Source organism: Myodes glareolus, chromosome 21 (assembly GCF_982192425.1).
Source record: "Myodes glareolus chromosome 21, mMyoGla1.1, whole genome shotgun sequence".
Classification (NCBI taxonomy): Eukaryota; Metazoa; Chordata; class Mammalia; order Rodentia; family Cricetidae; genus Myodes; species Myodes glareolus.
Window position 1 is genome coordinate 27,325,900 of NC_142046.1, and position 24,421 is coordinate 27,350,320.

At 37.3% G+C, this 24,421-nt stretch overlaps 1 protein-coding gene across 3 annotated transcripts in view; it reads left to right on the forward strand.

Annotated features, from left to right (window-relative positions):
* Arhgap15 (Rho GTPase activating protein 15) overlaps positions 1–24,421 on the forward strand; it is a 597,306-nt gene that overhangs the window by 62,681 nt on the left and 510,204 nt on the right. For all 3 annotated transcript variants that reach the window (XM_048426324.3, XM_085681198.2, XM_048426325.3), the window contains exon 3: positions 11,371–11,439. In XM_048426324.3, coding sequence (XP_048282281.2) covers positions 11,371–11,439 — 69 coding nt within the window. The remainder of the gene's footprint in view (positions 1–11,370; positions 11,440–24,421) is intronic.

The window sequence follows — 24,421 nt, forward strand, 5'->3', positions numbered from 1 at the left end:
AGTGTATTCAATAACACAACAGTTCAAATATATAAAACGATGCAAAACAAAGTTTGGAAATATCAGTCTCACAGCATTGTGGACTTGTGTGTCGAGTATTCTGACTCCAAGATTGTAAATCTGGTCTCTGTGCTCAGGACTCTTGATAGGACAAGCAGGGAACTCTGATGGTTAACTCACAGCCCAGAAATCAGATGAAGGAGCATTTGATGCCTTTACCGAAATTTTTCGACTTTTTACCAAAAATTCCTGAGATAATTCTAAATTCAAGGTAATCAAAAGATTTGTCACATAAGTTTCTTCTGAATCACACTGACTTGCTTTGTCTTCTGGCTCTTTCTCTTAAGAATGTATCTAAGCAACTGACAATAACCTGAACCCGGACTAAGGGACCCACTTTTAATATGTAAATGTGCTGCTTTTATAAATTTTTTGGACAGAAAAAAATGTCAGATTTTCTTTTAAAAACCATATGTTCTTACATTTTTTGATATCTGAAATCGGCAGCTTGCCAGAAATATTCCTAGTGCATTGCCAGACTACCCCAGAAAGGTGTCCCAAGAAGTCTGTTCTGATTACTGAAGATGTTGAGCTAGTCTTGACTTCAAACAGTAGATATTTCCACACTTTAGTGGTATATGACAGCTCTATCCATTCCACAATGTCAAATTCTTTGGTTTTGGCCATCGTGTACTTATGCATTTCTGGCTAAGGAAGTAGAGAAGCCTAATTTGATTTTGGAGCCAAAAGTTTTTAGGCCTCGTTCCTTTGGAACTTGGACTGGACAATATTGGCAGTCTATAAAGGCTAGGACAGATCAAGTAGTCACACATAACTAACTGACTCCGCCGAGCACATTCAGAGAGAAAGATCATGCCTCCACATTGGATAACCACTCTCCAAGGCAGACTGACAACACCCTGAATTCAATCTCCCTTAAATAAACACACAAGGAAAGCACAGCTTTAACATACCTTCAGGCTGTTCTCTCCACTGCTGTCTGATTGGTTTTCGTGCCATAGGCCAGACTGCAGATGCTGTCATTACTGTTGTTCTTACTTAGGTCTGTCTGCTGTCTGCTAACAAGCATTCATATGCTTTGGATCATTAAAGTCACAACCTCCTGTGCCAATCTAGTCCTCTTCATGGGTTTGCTGAAGCTTGGAAGGAATGATGCTGTTTTTGTTTCCTTTCCATCCCTTTAGGACCTCTGGACAGGGTCATTTTGGAGGTCTAAATATCACAGCATCCGCCTTCGGCCCCATTGAACATAAGATTTGTGTTCCTATTCAGCTCGCTCTTTCTGCTTTATTTTCAATGCGAACTGAATGTCGTGTACTGGAACTGTAACAGACAACACGGCTGCAGCGACAGCCATGTCCTGGTGCCCTGCTATGTACCAGCCTGTAGTACTTAAACCCATGCTAAATGTCCTCTGACAGACTCCAGGTGCTCAGAATTGTTACAATCCAACTCATTGCGTTGTTGGAACTCGTCACTTGGATCTTGGAGAATTCACTCCTTTTGTCTCACTGTGGGTGGCAGGTTGAATAAACATGTTCGTCTCCATGTACAAGGCTGCATGTGTCCATGGGTATGATCAGGGGTGGAGAGACAAGTTTCTCTTTCATGGAAGGCACAGAGGACAGATACCGCACAGACAGGAAGGAAAAAAAAAAACCTGTCACTTGGAGTATTATGCAGGCTGCCCATCTAAACCCATCATTGCCTGGCACCTCCACACTAAGGGCAAGGATCCAGCCAACTTGTGAGTGGGCACCAGGCCATCTGAGCAGATGGGCATGGAAGTCGGCAGCCAGTAGACCATGTATGTGCATCAATGGAGGGTGTTGAGGGCACGATTCCCAGAGGAGAATGTCCTAACAGCTGTCTGGCCTGAGCCAAAATACTTACAACCAAGGAAAAGCGCCATCCTTCAATCCTGCTGAGTCGGATTAACCTTCAAAACTGAAGCTTCTTTTTCAGCAGCAGAAGGTGAGTTGGGGGGGGGGTCTCTAGGAACCTCAGAGAATCAGTGAAGAAAGCAACCTGGCAAGGTGTAATTATGAGGTAGCAACTAAAGATGCGGAAGGCATTCATTCAGTGTGCTTATTTTGCTCACTTGGCAGAAAGTTTTACTTCTTGAAAGATGGTTGTAGCTATTCAAATCTTTGCCTCCCACCATATTTGTAAAAATGGCTCTCAAAACAGACAGGCCACTTTCTCTAAGGCCTTATTCACCTTTAAATTAAGAAATAAAGATTTAGGAAAAAGATGTCACTAGACAGTGGAAAGCGGAGAGCAGGTAGTTTTTTTGTGCAGCTTTGCACACCGCGGATGAAAGGTCACACATAATGTAGCACACTTTTCCAAAACCAAAAGAGTTTCTTTGTTAGTGATCAAAATAAACTTGCAGAAGTAAAAAAGAAAACTTGGTTTTTTAACCTAGGCCCTTCTGGAAAGTGAAAGAATTTTTAAAATTTGAAACTGAGCCTGATTTAATTTGTTAAGGATTTCATGCATTTAGATATCACGAAATCAGATGTAGACCGTGTCTGCACAAAATAGCAAAACAGGAACTTAACAATAGCATGTCTCATCTGGGTAAACATGACTAGAGTCCCATAAAAATCCTGATCTTCAATATTCTTTATTTATTTTGTATTTTAAACTTTATGAGGTGTTTATGAAATAATTATCTTAGTATTATTTTCTGTTGGCTTCAATCTTTTCATTTAAAAGATTCCTAGCTTACACTTGTGGGGGAAATGTAAGTTTTGTTCAAGTGTTCCAGAATATGTGCCCATTGTTTAATAATCTACTCTTTGAACTATCTCCTTTTGTCTCTATCAGACTGAGTATGTCTTTTGTCAAGAGTAAAGGGGATGAGTTTATTTTATTTGCTCTTGGCAACAATCAAAATTGTGACTTAAATAAACCCTGTACTGCTCTTAATAGTGTCATAAACTGAATAAAATGCACCATCAGCTTGTGCCCAAGGATGGTGCTATTGGGAGGTGTTGTAGACTCTTAGGAATGGGGCATTATGTGACATCGTTATGCCTTTGGGGTTGTCCCCACTGTGCGGTCCTGATCTGTCCCATTTCTCTCTCTTGCTCCCTCTCTATAAACTAAGGAGTTCTTTGTTATGTGCTTCCAATAGGATGTGCTGTATCAGCACAGGCCTAGAGCATTGCTGTCAACTGATCATGGATTGAAACTTCCAAAGCCATTACCCATAACAAATATTCTTTCACTGTAGAGACAGAAGGCTGAATGCTACATATGCAGACTCTAAAAAGTCGACCTTATGAAGAGAGTAGTTAGCATGAATAGAAATAAAGGGAGAGAATGCTTGGTGATAACAGAAGCCCACAAGTTACTCCTAATATTCTGTAGGGTGTTACTGCTCTTCAGATTAACAATAATTAGATGCACATTTCAAAACAGCAAGTGGGAGAAATTTGAATGCTCCCCAAAGACTTGAGAAATATTGAAAATAATGGATACATCAGTTACCCTCATCTTATCAATATACATTATATATCTGAACTGACTTTTTACACTTTTGCCCCATAAACATATTCAATGATTACGTACCAGTGACAAATTTAAATATTTAGGGAAAACGATACACAAAGTATATATGAAATAAAATTCTTTGCAAAACATAGATATTCCTAAAGAGATAAATTACTAAGAATGAAGACAAGGCATCAACATACCTCAGATTAAAGAAATATATATAGAGAAGTGTATCACTCAGACACAAGCACTTCTTGGTTCTGACGATTTCAGTCTATGAAGACAATAAGTGTGACATACCCAGCTTCACAGCAACAGCACCTCTCATTCTGAAAAACTTGGAAAGAAATATTTCACTAAAAATACCCACCATGAGAGACCAAAGGAAAAAGTATTAATCTCGAGCGAGCCAATGGGCACACTGTGCACAATTAATTTGTATTTAAATATGGTCAGTAGGTTGTGTGGTTTTCTTCTTGAAGAGAAACATGTGTCCTGGATTAAATAAAGAAAGGGAAGGTATAAAGCATTTGGAACTATCCCAGAAGCGCCTCTCTGCGACTATCTGGGGTTCAACAAATTATGTACAAGTTCAGCTGTAACATGTCTCATGAATCCTTTCTAACTGTTCCCTCTAATTTTCCTCCGGGCATAAAAGACAAAATAAGCAGTCCCATTTCTGACTCATATTATATAGTAAAAGGAGAATTAAGGAGCAGCCAAACATCGTGTGTGGGGAATAGATTTGGTTATAGATACCCACTATGATATTTGAATAGAACAATGATCAGAAGGAAAAGGAAGATAAACATGCTAAACTATGTATTTAAAATGCACTAATATGGTACAAAGTAAAATCATTTGATTTCTCAATGCTGCATGTGATTGCCTACCATTGGCCTACTGAAAGATTCATTTACATCACAACAGATAAGTGAGAACCGGGTAAGTTTTCTCTGTCAGTTACAGCAGATTGAGTGAACAGGAGAGTCAAGGCCATCATCTCAACCTTCTTTCTACAAAGCTAACTTCTACACACACACATGCTGTGAGAGCAGCCATCATTTGGGCAGTATTTACAATTCGTAAATAGCTACATTGTAACAAGTGCTAGCAATATTAGCCCTGTCTCCACATTCCCAAAAGAATTCTTCAACTTTCCTGAATTTCTGATTACGATAGCTTTAAAGAAATAGAATTTGGAAAAAAAATGAAAATTTGAATATAAGACTTGGGATACACCAAAAAAAACTTTGAGAAACTGTGAAGATAAAGACTAAACTTAACCACAGATTTATTTCTGCTTTTCATCCACGTATCCAGGGAGGTTGCTAATGGGAGGTATGTCTCAGAAAACGCACATGTCTGTGAAAACCTTGGAACGTACTAATGCTTTTCAAGTGATTTTATTTCAAGTCTAAGCCACAAGATATAAACTTTCATCAAAAATGGTAATCTATTTAAAATCAGAGCTGTGTGGAATGTTTCATGTTTATGTATAACTTTTATGGTAGACCCTCCCACACAGGGGAAATAATGTGCCCAAATTCTGTTATTTTTACAGTATGTAATATATCACAGACTAATCCCACTCATCGGCTTTGTGTGCTTTAAATAGATAAAAAAATGAAAAAGAAATGGAGGAAAAAAATGAAGAATATTTGAAAAAGTGACTTTTAAATTCCATTTTGAAGCTAGAGATCTGAAAAATTATGGTGCATTTTCTAATAAGAAAAGAGAGGGATTTGAAGAAAGCATGTTTATGCACTCTGGGTACTTCATCTTTCCACATAGCTTTCCACATTTACAAAATTGTGAAGTGGAGAGAGGGCTGTGTGGTGATAGTGAAGGCAAAGTGTAGCTTTGATCAGAAATTGTTAGTCATATATAGATTAATCTGATATCAATTTTAAGATAATCAAAGTCAGAAGACATGTACATTTTAATTGCTTTTCAATGGAACCTACTATGAATCATTCCTATTTATAGCACATAATAGTTCAGTAGGAATGTACCATCATTGAGTAAATAGTTTGCTCATGCAAAAAGATGAAATGTGACATAATATTCTTTCTTCTCCAAATGAAAGATTAACATCAATTCAAGTATTTATTATCACACTTTCATTATGGAGGAGTCAGGATACAGAGATAAAAACATAAGACATAATCAGTCACTTCAACTACATTTAAATGACACTCTTAATAAACAGGCCAAAGAAAGTGAGCTTTCAAGGTTTTTGATTACTCAGAATTTTGGAAATAAATTTATGCAAAGATTCGTGATTATTTTAAAGTAGAATTGTAAAATGATATTTAAAAACACTTCCTAACCCAGGAATATAAATACCGACAGAATAAAGGTAGCTGTGTGCCTTCAACTGTACAGTAAGCATACATGTATGTTGTTTCCTTTTTTCTTAAGACCACATAGAACCAAAGAGAAGCATACATGAAAATGTTGCCTTCCACAAAGGTAACACTTCCATAATTGCATGAGAAAATGACTTGCTGAAATAAAGTTATACTAAACTACCATACTTTCTCACTGCTGTTCAGCTTCTCGGATTAATCAACTATTTACAAGATAATAGTAAGTTAAAAGGAACTAACAGGCTTTGCCGGCTCCTGAAACATGACATAGACAACTTCAGACAAAACATAGGTGTCTGAAACTGAGTATGTCTCTGTCTTGAAATTACTGGGACTATCTAGGGCTGGCTAAACAAAGCACTCTTCTGCTGTGCTCATAGTAGAAATATTTAGTACCATAAGCAAGTATACTTTAATGATCTACTCAGAAATTACTGAAATGAATGTGTTGAATATGAAGATTGTTCTGGCAACATTCAGAGATCATAGGGATCTACTGTCTTAAACTGTCATGTATAAAGGGTATCCTAAGACAACTTATCAAATCAGACAATAATTAGTTGCTCATTAATGTCTATAAAGGTCCTATGAAATTTTCTAGTTTTTATAATACAGTTTAGGAGTTTTTTTCCCTCCACACTTATTTTATGAGAATTTTTACTGTTCACAAGTTTTCTTCATATTTATCATTTCAATTACATATACCCTGGAAAGACAGTTTGATGTATCCCAACTTTTCTTGATATTGATATGTAGCAACCAAGTCATTATGAAAACAGACTTTTCAAAACCATAACTCTCAGTCAGTCTAATATTGTTGGAATGACATGTTTCTTTGCTTTCCAGGAAAGACGGTTCTAGCAAAGAATGGGTGATAAAGGCCTCTATTTTTAACACCCTCATAACTCAGTTGAATATGACAAATCAGCAAATTATTGAGTAAGGAATGATCAGGAGTATTACCTCCCCCAAAGAAGGATTAAGATGATTCATAAATGGTTTGAAAATGATTTCTAGCTTCCCTGTTAATGTGTGCAAATTTACATGCTTGACTCTTTCTCAAACATCTACCTTAGAAACATTCTCTTCCACACTGAAAGGACTCAAATTTTTAACTCCTCATAACTTTACTTACTGATGAGATCCACATTTTATATATATAAAATATGTGTGTGTGTCTGAGAGAGAGAGAGAGAGAGAGAGTATACATATATAATATGTATGTGATACATATATTACATATATGCAAAGGATGATAGCTGTATAAAATGACAAATATATAAATACTGATCCAAGTTAAAATATTATCTATGCTTTTGTTAGGTATAGATTCACCAAATAACTCAAACTGTGTCAGTATTTATAAAACAAGGTAATATTATTGACTTCTTAAAGTGTTTGTGAGATTTAACATTCTAATGTATGCAAAAAGCCTTCAATAGCACTTAATACTCCATAAATTATAGCATCTTTTCATCATTTTGAATTTAAATTTGGTTCAGCTAGATCATGGATCCAATAGTCCATTTTAAGAGTAAACCAAGTTAAGTGTTCAAAATAGACATTTCTCTCAATTTTTCTCACATTTATTTCAGATTTTAATCATTGTCTTACTCTGAGTTTCCCCATATTTATGTCCTATTTACTCATTTAATATATTTTTAACAGTTTCATTTTAAAGTAAAATGTGTGGCAAGACTAGTAAATGGCTTTGATATGGTAATCTTCCTTCAAAACCTTAACTGCCAGGGAGTGCTGGTGCACGCCTATAATCCCTGCACTCAGGAGGCAGAGGCAGGAGGATCTCTGTCAGTTCGAGGTTAGCCTGATCTCCAAGAACTAGTTCCAGGACAGGTTCCAAAACTACAGGGAAACCCTGCCTTGAATATGTATATATGTATATATATATGTGTGTGTGTGTATATATATATATATGTTTATATATATATGCATGTATGCGCGCGCGCGCACACACACACACACACACACACACACACACACACACACACACATATATATATATATATATATATATATATAAACTAATAATTAAAGTTAAGCCATCACAGCTAAAACTAACATTAAGAACAAAGCCAAATCTGAAAGCCTGCCTTAGAGGAAAACGTTCACATGGTTACAGGGACGCTGAGAGGCTGGTGGGCCACTCTCCCAACTCAAACCTACTAATGTTGGAACAAACGAGAACACGGAGTGACAGGGCTGACCAGGTTCCATGCAGTATCATTGGAATTTACTAGGCATAACTGTCTGTAACACTTGAGGTATTTTAGTTTCCAGGTAATTGACTTTTGCACCCAAACTAGAACAATAGCTGGGTTTTAGGGAAATAAAATCTGAAAGTTTCTATCATTCTGGAATCTTCCACCCTTGCATGTAAAACGTGTATGTTGCATGGACACAAGTATAGTATAGTGAGTACTTGAGAAACGTGGTTCCAGGCTGGGCAGTGGTAGTGCACATCTTTAATCCCAGCACTTGGGAGGCAGAGGCAGGTGGATCTCTGTGAGTTCGAGGCCAGACTGGTCTACAAGAGCTAGTTCCAGGACTGGCTCCAAAACTACACAGAGAAATCCTGTCTCAAAAAATGAGAGGCGGGGGGAGAGATGGTTCCAAATGTGTGGCATCCAGAGATAACTTTCTACTTATTTGTTTAAAGTATTAAATACCAAAAGGTCATTTCTTACTGCTGTGAAGCTGGAGTTTCTAGGCTTCCTTGCATTGCCTACTTTTGCTATCAGCATCCTTGAGCATAAGATCTTGCATTTTTACATCAATTTAGTATCTATGTGGTTATCCTTTTGAAGTAATGCCAGTTTCAAATTCTCTAAACCACATGATGGCTCCAAGAAATAGGAATTCATTTTTCACTTATGCAAGAGAAGGCTGTTTCCTACAGGGACACTCTGAAATTTTCTCGGAATATAAAACTATTACTCCCCAAAAGTTTGAAGTAAAATGATTCATAGAAGCAAACTTTCTGAGCTAGCTTAGTTTCCTCCGCATGGTGTCTCAGGGTCCTGACCCTCCTTTCACATAGATTAGTTTGATGTTGACTCCTAGCCAATGTCAAAAGAAGGAGAGAATTTGGAACAGTTTCAGCCATTGATATAGCTTTGTTTCTGTTCATATTCTGTTAGCCCAAACTAGTCAAATAGCAAGCCCTAGCTGTATTATAGGCTAAGTGCAGGTACAAGAGTACATTTTCTTCTCTTATCTCTCTTACTTTGTATCTGTTTTCCAACACTTAGAAATGTATCTATCCTCCTCTCCCAAATCTGTCCCATTCCTCTAGACAATTCTAACCAATCCACAGGAGGCTGGCTTAAATGACAGGGGGATGGGGCTAAAGCACTGGCAGTCTACACACTAGAGAGACTGAGAGCTCAGAAGTCCCCACAGTCCCAGACTAGTGCTGATGATCTGGAACATTCCTGGAGAGCTGCTGGTCTTTAGTTCACACTGGAAGGCCAAAGAAGCTGGATTCTGACAGCAACCACAGTGGCAACCACAATAAGAAATGCACACTAAACTGCAAAGAGCCAAAGTCTGTAGGCAACAACGCTTTTTCCTGGACCACTTGTCTTCCAGGCTATTGGCCAAAGACCCTGCCCAAATTGTAGAGGGTCTCCCCTGATCCACAGCTAATCCTTTCTAGAAATGCTCTTACTGAATAGGCCAGATATGTGTTTCTTAGTCGATTTCAGATCCAATCACATTGAAAACGAAGACAAATTATCACAGCATCCAACTATATCAGGTTCTGTTTCCAGAATCTTTGGTGATAAATATTTCTTTGTCTTGAAGTCCCAGTCTCTCCGGAGAGCTAAATGATGACGAACTTAAAATTCAACTTGTCTTCTTTGCTTTATCTACCACATTTAACAGCTAATGGTGAGGTCGGAACGAGGCCAATGAGGAAACATGGTAAATAGCCTAGGCAGTATGTCAGAATAATGACTGTGTCCTGCTGAGCAGATCCCGTGAGACCCTTGCTGTGGTGGAGACCATTTCTGGTTCCTCTGCCTGGGAGAACACCTCACGTCCATTTTCCTATAGTGCGTGTGTTTGTTTTGTAAATGCACTTCCCTGTGCACTATGCCCATCCAGACTTCAGTTGGACAGTGGAGAGAATGATCTCAATTTCTGCTCTTTTCATAACAGCTTTGTGGAACAAATATGGGGTTCCAGGGTTGTATAGGTACTGGATTTTAGGCCCAGCTTCTGGTTTCTTTGGTAATACAATTACCTCAAACTCTTCACAGACATTGATCTAATTTCTTCAGTCTGGTAAACATACCAGTATCTGGAGCCAAAGACATGAGACCGTTTTCATCTCTACTTACAGTGTTAAGACCTGGTTTATTGTTTTTATCCACTACTTTCTTTCTATCTTTGCTTTCTTGTTTCCAACTCTCTCTTTCATATAAAATATGAAGCAATCTTGCTAATGATATCCTTCAAGCTATAAATCATATTAAATCATAAGTTTCCCCTTTCTTCTTTAATGATGAAATTTGTCCATGATGCTTCTTCTAGAGAAAGAGCAATCACTTGCATTCTTCTTTACTCAGAGAAAATGTGCCGTGTGACTTTTGTGTATTTAATGGCATCTGAACAATAAAGGAAAAGGAGAAAATAACACAGCACATATTTTAAGAATCATGAGCTGGCATCATAAACATCACATCACATTTCAGCATGAAATATTTTTCCCAGGTCCTGCGACTTAAGATGCTGAAACACAAAGATGTAAACTATTTATTTTAGTCTCCTTAGAGTCTGGTAACAAAAGCAAAATGTTTCTCTGAATAAAGCCTAAGCTCCGTTTGTCTCCCTTTTATGGTGCTCCAGGACAGCTTGGAAGTTTGAAGGTTGAGGCTACTCCATGTCTGAGTGAGTCAGTCCCCAGGAAGTTTTATATTCACGTAATAGATGGTTGAAGCTGGTTACTAGACCCTCGTTACTATACCAACCATAAAATGGCAAAGCCTCTCCTTGTGGACATACTGAATGGAATGATTTGAGCTTCCTTATCATAATAGGACTATTGTCCAAGTTAAGAGTTCCAAGAGGAACATGCATATCATTTTTATGTTCTAACTTTTTATGCCATATAATGACACTTGCATTGCATAATTTAGTTAAACTGGGTATAAAAGTTTGGTGAGGTCCAAAATTGGAATCCTAATTTCGTTCTTGATAAGAGGAAATTCAAGCCTTAGAAAAGCACATCAACTATTTTTCCAGTCAGCCATCTTGAAATGCAAATTTTCTTCAAATTACTGAACATCTAATGCATTGTTCATTTTATATCTATGCTATTATCCTTATTTAATTAAATTTTAATATGTGCATTTGCATTTGCATATCTACTAAATTGTGCTCATTAAAATTATTTTCAACTTGGTAAAGAAAAACAATGTAATGGCATCAAATGTCAATGTGTTTGCAGATTTCCCGGCACAGAAGGAATCATTCACAGCATGTCTTGAAAGATGTCATTCCACCGCTAGAACATCAAGTAAGTGACTGATTTTACTCTAGTATTGTACTCTTTTATCTACTACTGCAGAATGGTGCCCTAAACACAGTGTCTTGAACTACACACACAAATTTTATACATGCTGTGAGTCCAGGATTCTGATATGATTTATTACTGCCTAGCTCAAGAGACAGTCAAAGGTTACAATCAACCTTTCATGGAGAGCTGAATCATATCAGAAAGTTTGACTGAGGGAGTAGCAAGCTCACAGACAAGGTTATTGGTGGGATTCACTGATATAAGAAAAATCAGATATGAGTCTCTTTTATCAAATACTAAAAAACTTGTGTTTAGGGTAAGAGATTCAAACATATGTATGCCTCCCCCATCTGGTTAAATCTTTATTCGCACAAACAAAAAATTGATATATTCCTGGAATTTAATGTCCTAGGACAAGATCCTTTTCTCCTTCCTCCTTCATTTCCTGTGTGCCACTTCTTTTCAGAATAGCCAATTGAATGAGATTGTAGAGCCTTTCTTTTCCTAAACTCCCGTTCAGAAAGGATCCACACTCATGAGCTCATCATGTCCCATGATGGAGGGTAAAATGTCAACGTTGTGTCCATCAGCCTACAGCACCACTCCTTGACTCGAAACTTTCAGTGGCTTCTGTTATCCCAAGGGTAGACGTTGGAAAGCAGCCAGAAGTTTCCAAGTCTTAAAGGTCCAGCTATCTCATTAAATCACTTCCTTCTGCTGGCTTCTCCTACTGACATCAAACTGGTTCTTCCTCGGAAGTGTTATTCAATTTGTTTGTTCGTCTTTCTTGTAAACTGTAATTCAACTGTGACCAGTATACTTAAGTGTTACTGCTTCATTTACTTGGCATTATTATTATTATTAATTATCATTATATTTTAAAAATACGTCTTGGGGTGTTAAGATGGCTCATTGGTTAATGGCAGTTTCCGACAACACAGTCAACCTTCAATGTCAGGGTTGCATATATTAAAATGAGAACAGACTTTAATCTGTCTTCTGGACTACACCCATGCACCATGGCATATATATGTCTACACACATACACGAGAGAGAGAGAGAGAGAGAGAGAGAGAGAGAGAGAGAGAGAGAGAGAACTGTAAAATTTAAAATAAGTCTTGTCTAATCTCTTTCAATTCCTTTATTCTTACCCTTATTCAGTATTTTCTTTCAACCTTGCTGCATTTTATTCATTTTTCAGTCATTGAAATGGCAGTCTGCTCAGGTAGAGGAATTACTTCCTGTGTTCACTATTCTGTTCCCAAAATTCTCATAACTGCAAGGGCATGGAAGGTTTCAGGAAGTATCATCTAAATATATTAGCATTTGGTTATAAGCAGATCCATGCTTCACCATTTTCTTAGATCTTCAAGTACTAATTATCATTTGTTCTGAGACTTCCTTCTCACTGAAAGCAAGAAGTAAGATATACCAATTCACCCTTCATAAGCCGTCTCACCAAACTGCTTCCCTCAACCTCAGACCAGCTCCAATAGCAACAAACATCACTAGGTTTCAAATGCCTTTTCTTTTGGTGTTTATTTTACCTACCACCACTGATGTACAACCGTGTGTGTGTGTGTGTGTGTGTGTGTGTTACTCTGCACACTGTGTGGGTGTTATACACATATATGGGTGTATATTATGACCAGCTGAGGCATCTATTCAATCCCAATCTAACCAGTAAGCTTATGAAGCAGCTTCTCCTCGGTTGTCACGTGACTCCTCACTCCTCTCTCAGAACACTCATACCATCATCTTGACTTCCGGATGCTTTGGATTCCGCCTCTACTATTCCTTTATTTTTCCTCCACACAGATCATGGGCAGTAACTCCTGAAAAATCTACTTTAAGGCGGTACCTTTAATATTTGGTTTTCTTTACCCAAACAAACTGCTGTCCTTTTACCTATGGTATCAAGTTAATAGAACTCTCTCGTGACCCCTGATTTATGCTATATATTACCTACTCCCAAATATACACCCTCAAGCCAGCAATAGGAGTATGATTGAGACATGGCTTTTAGCCTGGAGGAAGTTAAGTTTTCTGAGGTAATTATGGTGCTTTCATCCTATCACATGTTCAAATACTGTTATGCTGTCCGCTCTTATTTCATGGATAATAGACTTGTGCCATGGCTGGACGGTAAATGCCTTGCAGTGAGAGGCCATGAGTTGTGCTCTCTTTTCTATGTTTTGCTTCCAGTTATATTACTTTTGGCATTATTGTTTGCCCTGGAAAGACATGTTTGCCAGCTGATATAACAAGATATTAAGGGATTATGAAATTAATGGCTGAAAATATCAGTAATTATATAGTCATTATTCAAATGAAGCCCAATCATTTCAATATCTTTTTAGATTGTATTTATATTTTGCTTTTAAAAATTTCAGTTCTTACCTTTACATTTCCCATGGGAACTATCTCCATGATTTCTCAAATTTGAAATAGTTTGCCCTTGTATGATATGCTTTCCAAGAACAACTTGGACTTATCTCTTCCCCAGATGTATAACACTAAAATTGCCTATTTCCTTTTCCATCTCCCTTACTGAATTATAACTTACACGAGGAGAGGTTATGCATGATTTGCTATTTAACTATGGGACTTAGTATAGAATTTGGCACATTGTAACACACATAATAGGAAAATAAATATATACAAATATTTATTTATATATACATGTATATGTACATATATAACATGCATACCATATCCATGCACATATATGTATACATATAAATGCACAAATGTCTATGAAACTATACTTGAATATTCTAATCTATCGAAATGTCCCCAAATTTTACATGCAATATATCTGTGACTTATAAAACTTAAAAATTAAAATTATGATTATTTTAAAATTTAATCAATAACTATTACACAATTTTCAATTTCATAGCGATGCCTACATGTCAAACATAATCCATTCAGATAAACCATTAAAATATTCAGAAATAGTTTTCATAGTTTACCTTCCTTATATTAAAGTTATGTTTTTATCTAACATGTGGAGAGCTGTGTTATTCTTCAATTTAAAATGAAAGAAACTGTGTTACCTTGGAAGGTGGCATTGAAGAGAAATATTAAATCTAAGCAAAACCAATAATTTTTAAAGTAAAAATTTAGTTTGTAATCACTCTAAATCTATACTCCCCCCACACACCCACAATCTTCATGTACACACAATCTCCACACACACACAGCCTCACATAGTCATTACTTCCATAAACTTTTTAAATTATCAATTTAATTGCTTCCTGGTACTGATGTCGGCTCCCTGAATCCTTTCTCTGACCCTACACATCACTTGCTCGGTCATTTGAGCATAGAGAACGTTCAGCTTTTCCTCCATGGCTTCTATTGAACTGAATTTCATACTTCTATCTTAAAGGTAGAAATGCTATCATTTCTGCAAACTCTGGTGAATTGACGGTTCCAAAGTGTGTGATGGTAGAACCACTGGGTTTTCAAAAGGCAGAACTGCAGGTTGCAAACTCTCTCTTGCCAATCATGAAGACCTGCTTCTATAGAGCCCATCGTTTGCTTTAGATCTGACTAACCTGAACTCAAATTCTCTTCACCTACCTACAGACTCTTCTCCCACAGGTTGGGTAGGCTTCTATCTCTCCCTGCTTCCCCTCTTGTCTCTACACCTTAGTATAACAGCCAAGTCATCCACAGATATCTGTTGCCAGTGTCTATCATACGCTGGCATGTATGAAACAATGCATGAATAATGTGGAGTAATTATTAACATCCCTAGAGTTGATATTATTATTATGTTTAATGTTTCAATCATATGGATTCTCATGTGTTTTTATTTTTTATAAACCCTGGATGTAATGTAAATCTCAGTTCCTTTATCTCATACTCAAAAGATTCCCCTAAATATTTTTTAAACTCATGAGACCACAGCTTTGGTTACAACTTTTCTAATTATCTGTAAAGTCTTCCCCTTTTTGGAATCAAATATTTTACTTTATAACATGAAAACTACCATTGCAGATGCTCCAATGAGTGGGTATTCTTTTTGGAAGCCATGAATTATTTTTTTTACAGTTCCTGTTACTGAAGCTGATTGTGATCAACATGAATAATTAAAAGAACAACACATTTGTTTTGACTGTTACCTTTGAAACATTGCTAATTGAAGTCTAAAAATGCTCACAGTGGCCCCAGTTCAGGAGGAAGTAAAGCATTAACGCCACACAGATGCATCTCACAGGGCTTCCATGGAGGAGGCTGGAAAAATAGCAGAGAAGTGTGTGACTGCTTACCACAGCTACAAAGCATCAGCTTCAAACGTGAGACATCACGACACAAAACTCTAATACACTCATAGGCACTTATTAGTCTCTTGACCTTCTATTAATATATTCCACATTACAGTTGTTCATGAGACACAGTTACTTGCAAGGCACTTTTCTCTTTCCCTTAAAGATTCAAGAAAAGTAACCCTGATGATAGCCTCTTAAATCTTTACCTTCTTTATTTTTATTGAAGCATTGTAAAGCATATCTGGATAACCCTGCAGGAGTCAAAAGCCTGTGGCAGGCTTTAGAGAATCCTCTACTTCCTCCTAAACCAGGAGGATTTTGACGGAAGAGCAAAGGAAGTTGTCCTGGCTCAGGGCAAAGCAGACTTTTGAAAATAAACCTCAGTCACAGATTCTACCTTTTCAAGCATGATATCATTTTGTGGATTAGTTAATTTTTGTGGAGGAATTGAGGATGAGAGGCATTATAAAGATATTGAACTTTTTTATTTTAAAGAAAGAAAGCATAGTCAATATTTGGGAATAATTCTATTGACCAGGCTGGGGTCTCTTTAAGTTAAAAACAAAAACAAAAACAACAACAACAACAAAAAAAACTCTTCAAACTTTCTGAATGTTATTTTGCTAAATTAGATTTAGGTTTGCAAAATAATATCCTCTCAATATAAAGGTGATAATATATATATAGTTGAATTCTATTTTTTTAGTCGGGGGAGGTTCAAGAGAGGGTTTCTCTGTAGTTTTGGAGCCTGTCCTGGAACTAGCTCTTGTAGACCAAGCCTGCCTCAAACTCACAGTGATCCACCTGCCTCTGCCTTCCGAGTGCTAGGATTAAAGGTGTGCACCACCACTTCCTGGCTGTTGAATCCTTTCATTAGATATCATTTCAATTTAAATATTTCTTTAATTTTCTTAAACAGGAGTCTGCTTATTGATTCATATATTGTCTATGTTCATGCTCATTCAGGAAGTGGGTTAGGCTCAGAATCTAATGAGAAATTAGCAAACTATGGCCTTTCCTGGAGAAACTTTCAGTCTATGGACAAGCAGAAGGACTGATGATCAAAGAAAGACATCACTCTGCAGTCATGTCTGTGAGAGAGGAAAGACCTGTCTTGGATTCAGTAGACATAAAATCAATCACACTTTGAAAGTGTCACTTAAAATGAGATTTGTGCCATGAGTAGAACTACAGAAACAAACAAGGGGAACAGGAAGGAAAAGAAAGAAGGGAAGGAAGGAAGAAAGGAAGGAAGGAAGGAAGGAAGGAAGGAAGGAAGGAAGGAAGGAAAGAAGGGAGGAAGGAAGGAAGGGAGGGAGGAAGAAAAAACTTCAAGAGAAAACATCTTATGCAATAGGAAAGGGTAGGACAGATATATTTCAATTTTATTTGTAAAACTGAAAGAATGCTATGAGGAAGCTGGCATGGCGGTAAATGCCTGTAATACAAACATTCAGGATGCAGAAACAGGAGGTTTGCAAGTTCAAGCCCAGCCTGGTCTACATAGAGAGTTCCCGACCAGCAGTCAACCAGGATTATATACCCTGTGTCTCAAAACAGCAAACAAAAATACCATACTGACACCAGACTATAATGATCCAAAGTATCATGGGGCGTGACGAGAGGGAGTAATCCTCAGGAGAAGAAGCTTGGGATAATAGAAAGAATTCTAGATGTCATGAAAACAGATACAAGTTAAATCATGTCTCCCAGCTATGTCTCTCACTTGTAATTCATTTAATTCTAGGGTAGAGAAAAGGACACACACATCAACAAAGTCTATTAGGATTGAGCAATTCTTTCTTCACAGCTACCCAGAGTGAAATTAGGTTATAACACAAATGAATTGCAATAATAAGTGGCTCAGACAGCAATGGGGAAAGGAAGATCATCCTGTGTGAACTTCACTGACAGTCACAAAAGAAGAAATGTTGAAAGCAAAGACATAAAAACAGAAATTCCCAAGAGAATCTATTGAGAGTTGAATCACAAGAAAAGACCTCCAAAGACTGAAGTTCTTCAGATACAATGTGGTCTCTCCTAAGTCCACCTCCTAAATGGAAACTTTCTTGGTGATGAATAAATAAGACATGCCTGGCTTCAAGTTGAAAGGCTCAGGAATACAAATGTTCATGGGCTATCTGAACCATGGAATGCTATAATGTCATTTTCAAAATTATCCTTTGATGAGTCAATGGTAAATAAATCAAGAACACAAGGACAGCATTCCCCTTGAAATACACAGTGGTTTAATAAGGGAGAGGAATAACTTGGCAAAACATAACATGTGTTTCACCAAGCCCAGTGCTTAGAAAACAGTTCAGAATTCTGAGTGGAACCCTAAAGTTAGACATGATTTCATACCCACAAGTAGTAGAGGGTAACTACACTGATGTGGGAAGTCCTGTATATGTGTTATTTTTATTGCTTAATGAATAAAGAAGCTGCTTTGATCTGTGATAGGGCAGAGTAGAGTTAGCTGGAAAGACTAAGCTGAATGCTGAGAGAAAGAGGGTTGAGTCAATGAGATGTCATGTAGTCACCAGAGGAGACAGATGCACCAGCCACATGTGGTAAGCCACCGACACATGGCAATACACAGATTACCAGAAATGGGTTAATTTAAGATATAAGAGCTAGCTAGAAAGATGTTTAAGCAATAGACCAAGCAATGATTTAATTAGTAAAGTTTCTGTGTGGTTATTTCAAGTCTGGATGGCTGGGAATGAACAAGTGGCCTCTACCAGCACTACATGAAGGCACATTCCACACAGGAACTTAAGAGAGCAAGGAATCTGTGACAGTAAGAATCATCCTAGGCCAGACCATAAAGCCAGATCAGCTTCTGAGGAGTCTCGGTTTCTGGATTTCTATTATTTTATTTTTTTCATTCCTCTTTTATTTCTCTGTTTTTGTTTATTTGAGAAAAGCTCCCACAATGATGCAGCCTTGACTCATCTGGAACTCACTATTTATATGAGCTAACCTTGAAACTTGTAGGTTAATCTTCCTGCCTGTGTCTCCAAGTGATGAGGTTTTAGGAATTAGCTACCATGCCATATTTCAAAAACTCCTTTAGGAGTACATAGCTTTTCTCTGGGCTTTGCAAATGTGTGATGCACAGAATTGTTTTTGTGTGACTCTATGTAATTATTGCATCCAATTTGAGAGTTTACATGTATGAACATACATGTATTATAAGTCTAAATGAGGTAAGAATCATCCTTCAGAGAAACTTTCAAGGGTCCCTTCCATATCCTGTGCTTTCTTTTTTATTTATAACTTACCAGATCTAGTCATGTTGCCCTCATATGCACAGGTATAGGGCCAGTGGAGCATGTTCACCTACTGTGGACTACATGCCCAAGGAAAGTTGTTTCTCCCTAACTTAAAACAATTAACTGTCAATTGTTGATGGATGCCACTTGTTTGTTCCTGGCCATGCAGACCTGAAATAATCACACAGAAACTGTATTAATTAAAATATTGCTTGGCCAATCATCTAAATATATTGCTAGCTAGCTCTTATATCTTAAATTAACACATCTGTATTCATCTGTGCATCACCATGAGGTGTTGTGGCCTACCAGCAAAGTTCCAGCAAAATCCCATGGGCATCTTTCTCCTTCAACAGCTACATGGCATCTCTCTGACTCCCCCTTTCTTCTCTCAGCATTCAGTTCAGTTTTCTCACCTAGTTATATTCTGCCCTGTCATAGGCCCAAGCACCTTCTTTATTCATTAACTAATAAACGCAACACATGTACAAAAGAACATCCCATGCCATTTCCCCTTTTCTGTCCAAATAAAAGGTTTTAACTTTAACATAGTAAAATTACATGTACAAAACAGTTATCAAACATTATAATTACAATACATACATACATATACATATACATATATATATTATATTTTATCATAGCTAAGGAAAACTATCATTATAACTACCTATTCTTCAACTCCACCAAAGACTCTGGAAGGATATAATATTGCCTAAGTTAACAGAAAAAGCATTGTAAGCAACTTCCAAAACTCTAGAATTGACAGAGACATCTCGCTGTTTGGACAGTCAGTCAAAGTTCTTCTATAACATTGAGGCATCCATCTTCAACATACAGGACCATAGTATCTGCCAGACTTTTCTATGAAGTTAGAAATTAGAAAGACAGTTCCGGCTATATTAGCAGTTTGTCAGTCACTTTTTTAGTGTGTCTTACATAATGTCTGCCAGACCTTTTCATGAAGCAGAAACCCTGAAGGACTATCTCACCTTCTTTAGGCAACTCCAGCAGTCATTTTTCTGAGAGTCCTACATGTTCATTTTATATAGCATACCACCAAGCAGAGCAGGCAGAGTAGTTTCTTGTACAAATGGCTAACAAACTCCATAAGGAGCCTCTTTGATGGCCATCAACCTCTTGACAAAGATAGGTGCTGCCAGGAGCAGGTGTGTCTCATTGTCATGAATAGTCCTATATTTTTAAACATTTTAAATGCCATACTCTGTTAGCCTTTGAAAGGTTTGAAGAATACCTCTCCATCTAAAATATATCTCTGTACATCTAGAAAATCTAACTTACATGTCTACAAGTTTGACTATTATAGATGATTATCTATTAATCTGTATTCATTAATTATACATTACATTTTTAATTAAGCTGCACAGACACAATATCTTAATCAAGAATAGAAATATACATATAACAAAACTGACCTTAAATTTGTATCAATAAACCAAGATCTGATGACAGAAGTTACAAAATAATCCTACACTAGTTCAGAATTATGTATAATAAAGGATTATTTGTTTATAGGTAGACTCACAGATTACAGTCCTAGATCACATCCCTGCATGAATGGGGAAGAGGAACTGAATCTAACATCCAGAAACAAAAGAGTGAATTGCGCTTTACCTCGGCATTTATAGTATAATAAGGTTGTTCAAAGACAAACAGATCACAGTCCTAGATCACAATCCTCTGCATAAATGGGGAACAGGAACCAAATCCAGCAGTTGGAAGTAAGAGTAAAGAACATGCTTTACCTTGGTGATTATTGTATAAGAGACCATGCACAAGTGTGCAGGTCTACTACTGGCTGAAAGAGCTCCCATAGCAAAGATCCATACAAATACAAAATATTTATATCTATAACATATCCCCTTTTAAATGTAAACAAATGTTTATAAACAGTATTTGGGAATTTGGGTGTACTTCTTTCCAAACTGCTTCCTGCAAAGTATTTTTTTGGTTTTCACAAAGATCTTTTGGGTGATCTTGGTCCATCAAACCACATTAGTCTGGAAGGAATCCACAGATTCTCATCCTCTGTGGAAACAAAAACAGAACTCCTTTTCCAAAGCAACATAGTCTTTAGACCCAAATTTGAAGTCAAGATACCTTTAAAATATAAATGTTGGTTTATCTTAGCAGCCTATACAATGAAGATTTTCTTGTACTTAGCTCATTCGTAGTCAAAAACTTCAAAGAAAACACGATAATATACATAATCCAGACTCTCTGTGAATATTCCATCTTTACATGGCTTACTTTTCTTTACTCCTTGATTCTATTACTGTCTGTACTCTGTTTAAAGACTTTTATTTTTTTCTATACTCTTTTTCTTCTCTCTTTCAAGCCTACATACATATTTTAGACAGACTCTGTCTCATTTAGAGGTCTTTTATGTCTGAATCTGTCCTATTGCATGTCTGTAATTTTTTTCTGGGAATCATTAGGACTCCCCTGAATAAAACTAGAAAGAAAATGTTTCTCTTAATAGCTTATGTGCACTACAAACCTGTACATATTACCAGTAGATCAAATGCAGGATGACAGAAACTGTTATACTGAAAAGAAAACAATGCATCTCGATCAGGAAAAGGTGAGAGAGAGAGACAAAGAAAAAGAGAGAGAATGTGTATGTGTTTTAGTGTATTTGAGTATGTGTGCTTGTGTGGTGGGGAGTAGGAATGTATATGTATGTGAGACTGTGTGTGTGGGTTTGTGTGTGAAAAAGGATGTGTATTTGCATGTGTGTGTTTGCAGGTATGCATATGTGCCTGTTAACCATCTTGTAGTTATGATAAAAATAAATACAAGACAGAAAATATCCAAGGGTCACATCACTTATGCCACGTTTTCAGAGTACTAAGTCTCTGGTTGCTGGGCTTCAACCACAGCAGGAATATGTGTTAGAAGAAATTCTTCACTTCGTAGAGAACAAGAAGAAGACCAGAATGCCAACAAGAGGGAGCAAGTAAAGTCTCCAAGAACCTCTCCAACTCTTCTCACCACTGTCCCTCCCATTCTCCATCTCCTCCACTCTCTCTTGCTCCCTGCCATTGAAGCACTTCCTTTAACCAGGAGCTAGCTTGCACAGTCCCAGTACTTGCCAATAGTGTATTAAAATCTGAAGTAATGTGTCGATGCCTTTAGAAATGTCTTCACAGTCACATCCATAGGTGTGCTTGTGTAATCTCGTAGTATTTCCTACATCCAATTCAAATTAACAATCAAGATTAGTATCATAGTGTATATCGAGAAAATGTCAAGATAAAGAAAGCACACACACACACACACACACACACACAAAGGACAAATTTCTCTTTCTGAGTATAGAAGAAAAATAAAAGATAGTTACAGAAGGAAAGAGAATCATTGGAGGGTACAAAATGATGTGACAAAGAATGTCTTCATTAGATTTTTTTTGCAATTTTTAAAGTTATTTTTATTGAGTTCTACATTTTTCTCTGCTCCCTTCCCTACTTCATTTGATTTTTTTTAGTAGAAATCATCAAATCGGATTATCAGAAAAACACTGTGTGCTATTAAAACTTTAGTAGCCACCATGTTATTAAATAGGAAAATAAGTAAATGCTAAATGTTTGAGAAGTACAGTGGTCCAGCGAGAGTAATGATGCAGATGTTCCTTAGACGGTTCGCCATCCACATGACTCACATCGTGAAAACTCCTTTCAAGGGGACCATCTCAGCTTCAGATTGAGGTCTCTCTCAGACTTACTGCACCAGAAAAAGCAATCCTATTTGCCAATAGCATCTAAGTGTGGAGTCCCATCCACACTTCCTCACAGAAGGTGCGGGAGTGTGGGGAGGATTCCTACTCTCATTATTCCAGACACTGACTTCCTATAGCAGATGACCTAAGAAGCTGAATATGGTGTCAGTGGTTGTCAACAAACACCGACTAAGAACAAAAGAGGGAGAATAAAAAATGAAACCCATCATCAGATCAACTATTATAAAGCAAAAAAAGCTGTGTGGTCAAAGCCTAATTCTCAACCAAATTGCGAGAAAAGTTTCTAATTTAGCTCAGTTTATTTCAGCACAACTGTTCAGTGTACCACTACCAGTATAGATAGGTGAACCTACTGTTTGCATTTGTATCTGGTAACATGCGACATTCATATAAACAAAGAAACAAACAAACAACAAACAAAAAACCTACAGTGTCTGTTTAAGAGATTGCAAGCTCATGTTTGTTAGACTTGTACCCATCAATCAAAAGTTCTCTCCCCTCCTTCCCCGTTTCCCTGTCTGTCATGCCGAGCCTAGGTTTATAAACAGGTACCATCTTGGAATTCCAGTGCCAATCATTCTCGTCAGCTGTGTCTCAACACACAGGATGCTGCCGAAGCACTTCCTCAGTACTGGCAGACTGGCTGGCATCCAGCCTGGACAAATTGCTGATCTTTCCTGCCACGCGATGTTAAATAGGGATTCTAGCCGGCACTGAAGAAAATAGCTCCAAAAGCCACATTTAGCATCTAAAGACTGGCTGATATTTCTTAAGTATACATGGTTTGGGTACTGGGATTCCTTTAATGAATTTCAGTTTGGCCTAGAATCTGGCATGGGAGGAATCCTAAGCTTAAATTTAAAGCCCATATATAACTTTGTAAATCACTGAAGACAAGACAATCTGAGCCTCAGATGTCTGAACTATACACTGAAATTCATAATCATTATTATTTCAGGCCATGTGACTATGAAAACAATTAATACGGTACTATGTATAAACGTAGATGTAAAATCCCTTAGCAATCTTCTGTTTACCCTAATACCTCCTTCCACTCAGCCTAACCCTCTCACCGTGACTGCTTCCTGGTATGAAGAACCGGGGAAATTTCAATGTATGATGGCAATCCCTTAGATATTCAAATAATTAAGTTTATCCAATAGAAACCCTTTTCTTTTTGCAAGTATGGCACCTAAACAAGGCACCCTGTTCAGTGTAAGAAGTCAACTGGAAAATATTGGTTCCATTTGAAGGATGATCAGGGTCTCAGAGTAGTGGAAGACTGTTATCAGTCCTCCAAGAAGAAGGGAGGCCTTGATGTGTGCCCATAGGAGAATAAGCTGTAGTAAGATGAGACTTGTCTCGTGAATCTAGTAATTCTTGTGTGTGCATAGTGACTATCTGAGGGAATGGAGGATCATTAATTAAAACATTGCTGAGGGAGCAAATGTGCATCAAGAATACAAGAGAAACAATGTATAGAGAGAAATCTGATCCTGAAGAGGGCTTGTGTGTTTGGGAGAGATGGTAAGACATGGGTGTAAAGCTCAAGCATGTACATATCACACATTTATACGTGTGTGTGTGTGTGTGTGTGTGCACAATACGCTTAGAAATGCACAGCTGTTCGTGGTGGTAGTAAATGAATTCATAGCAGAAATTAC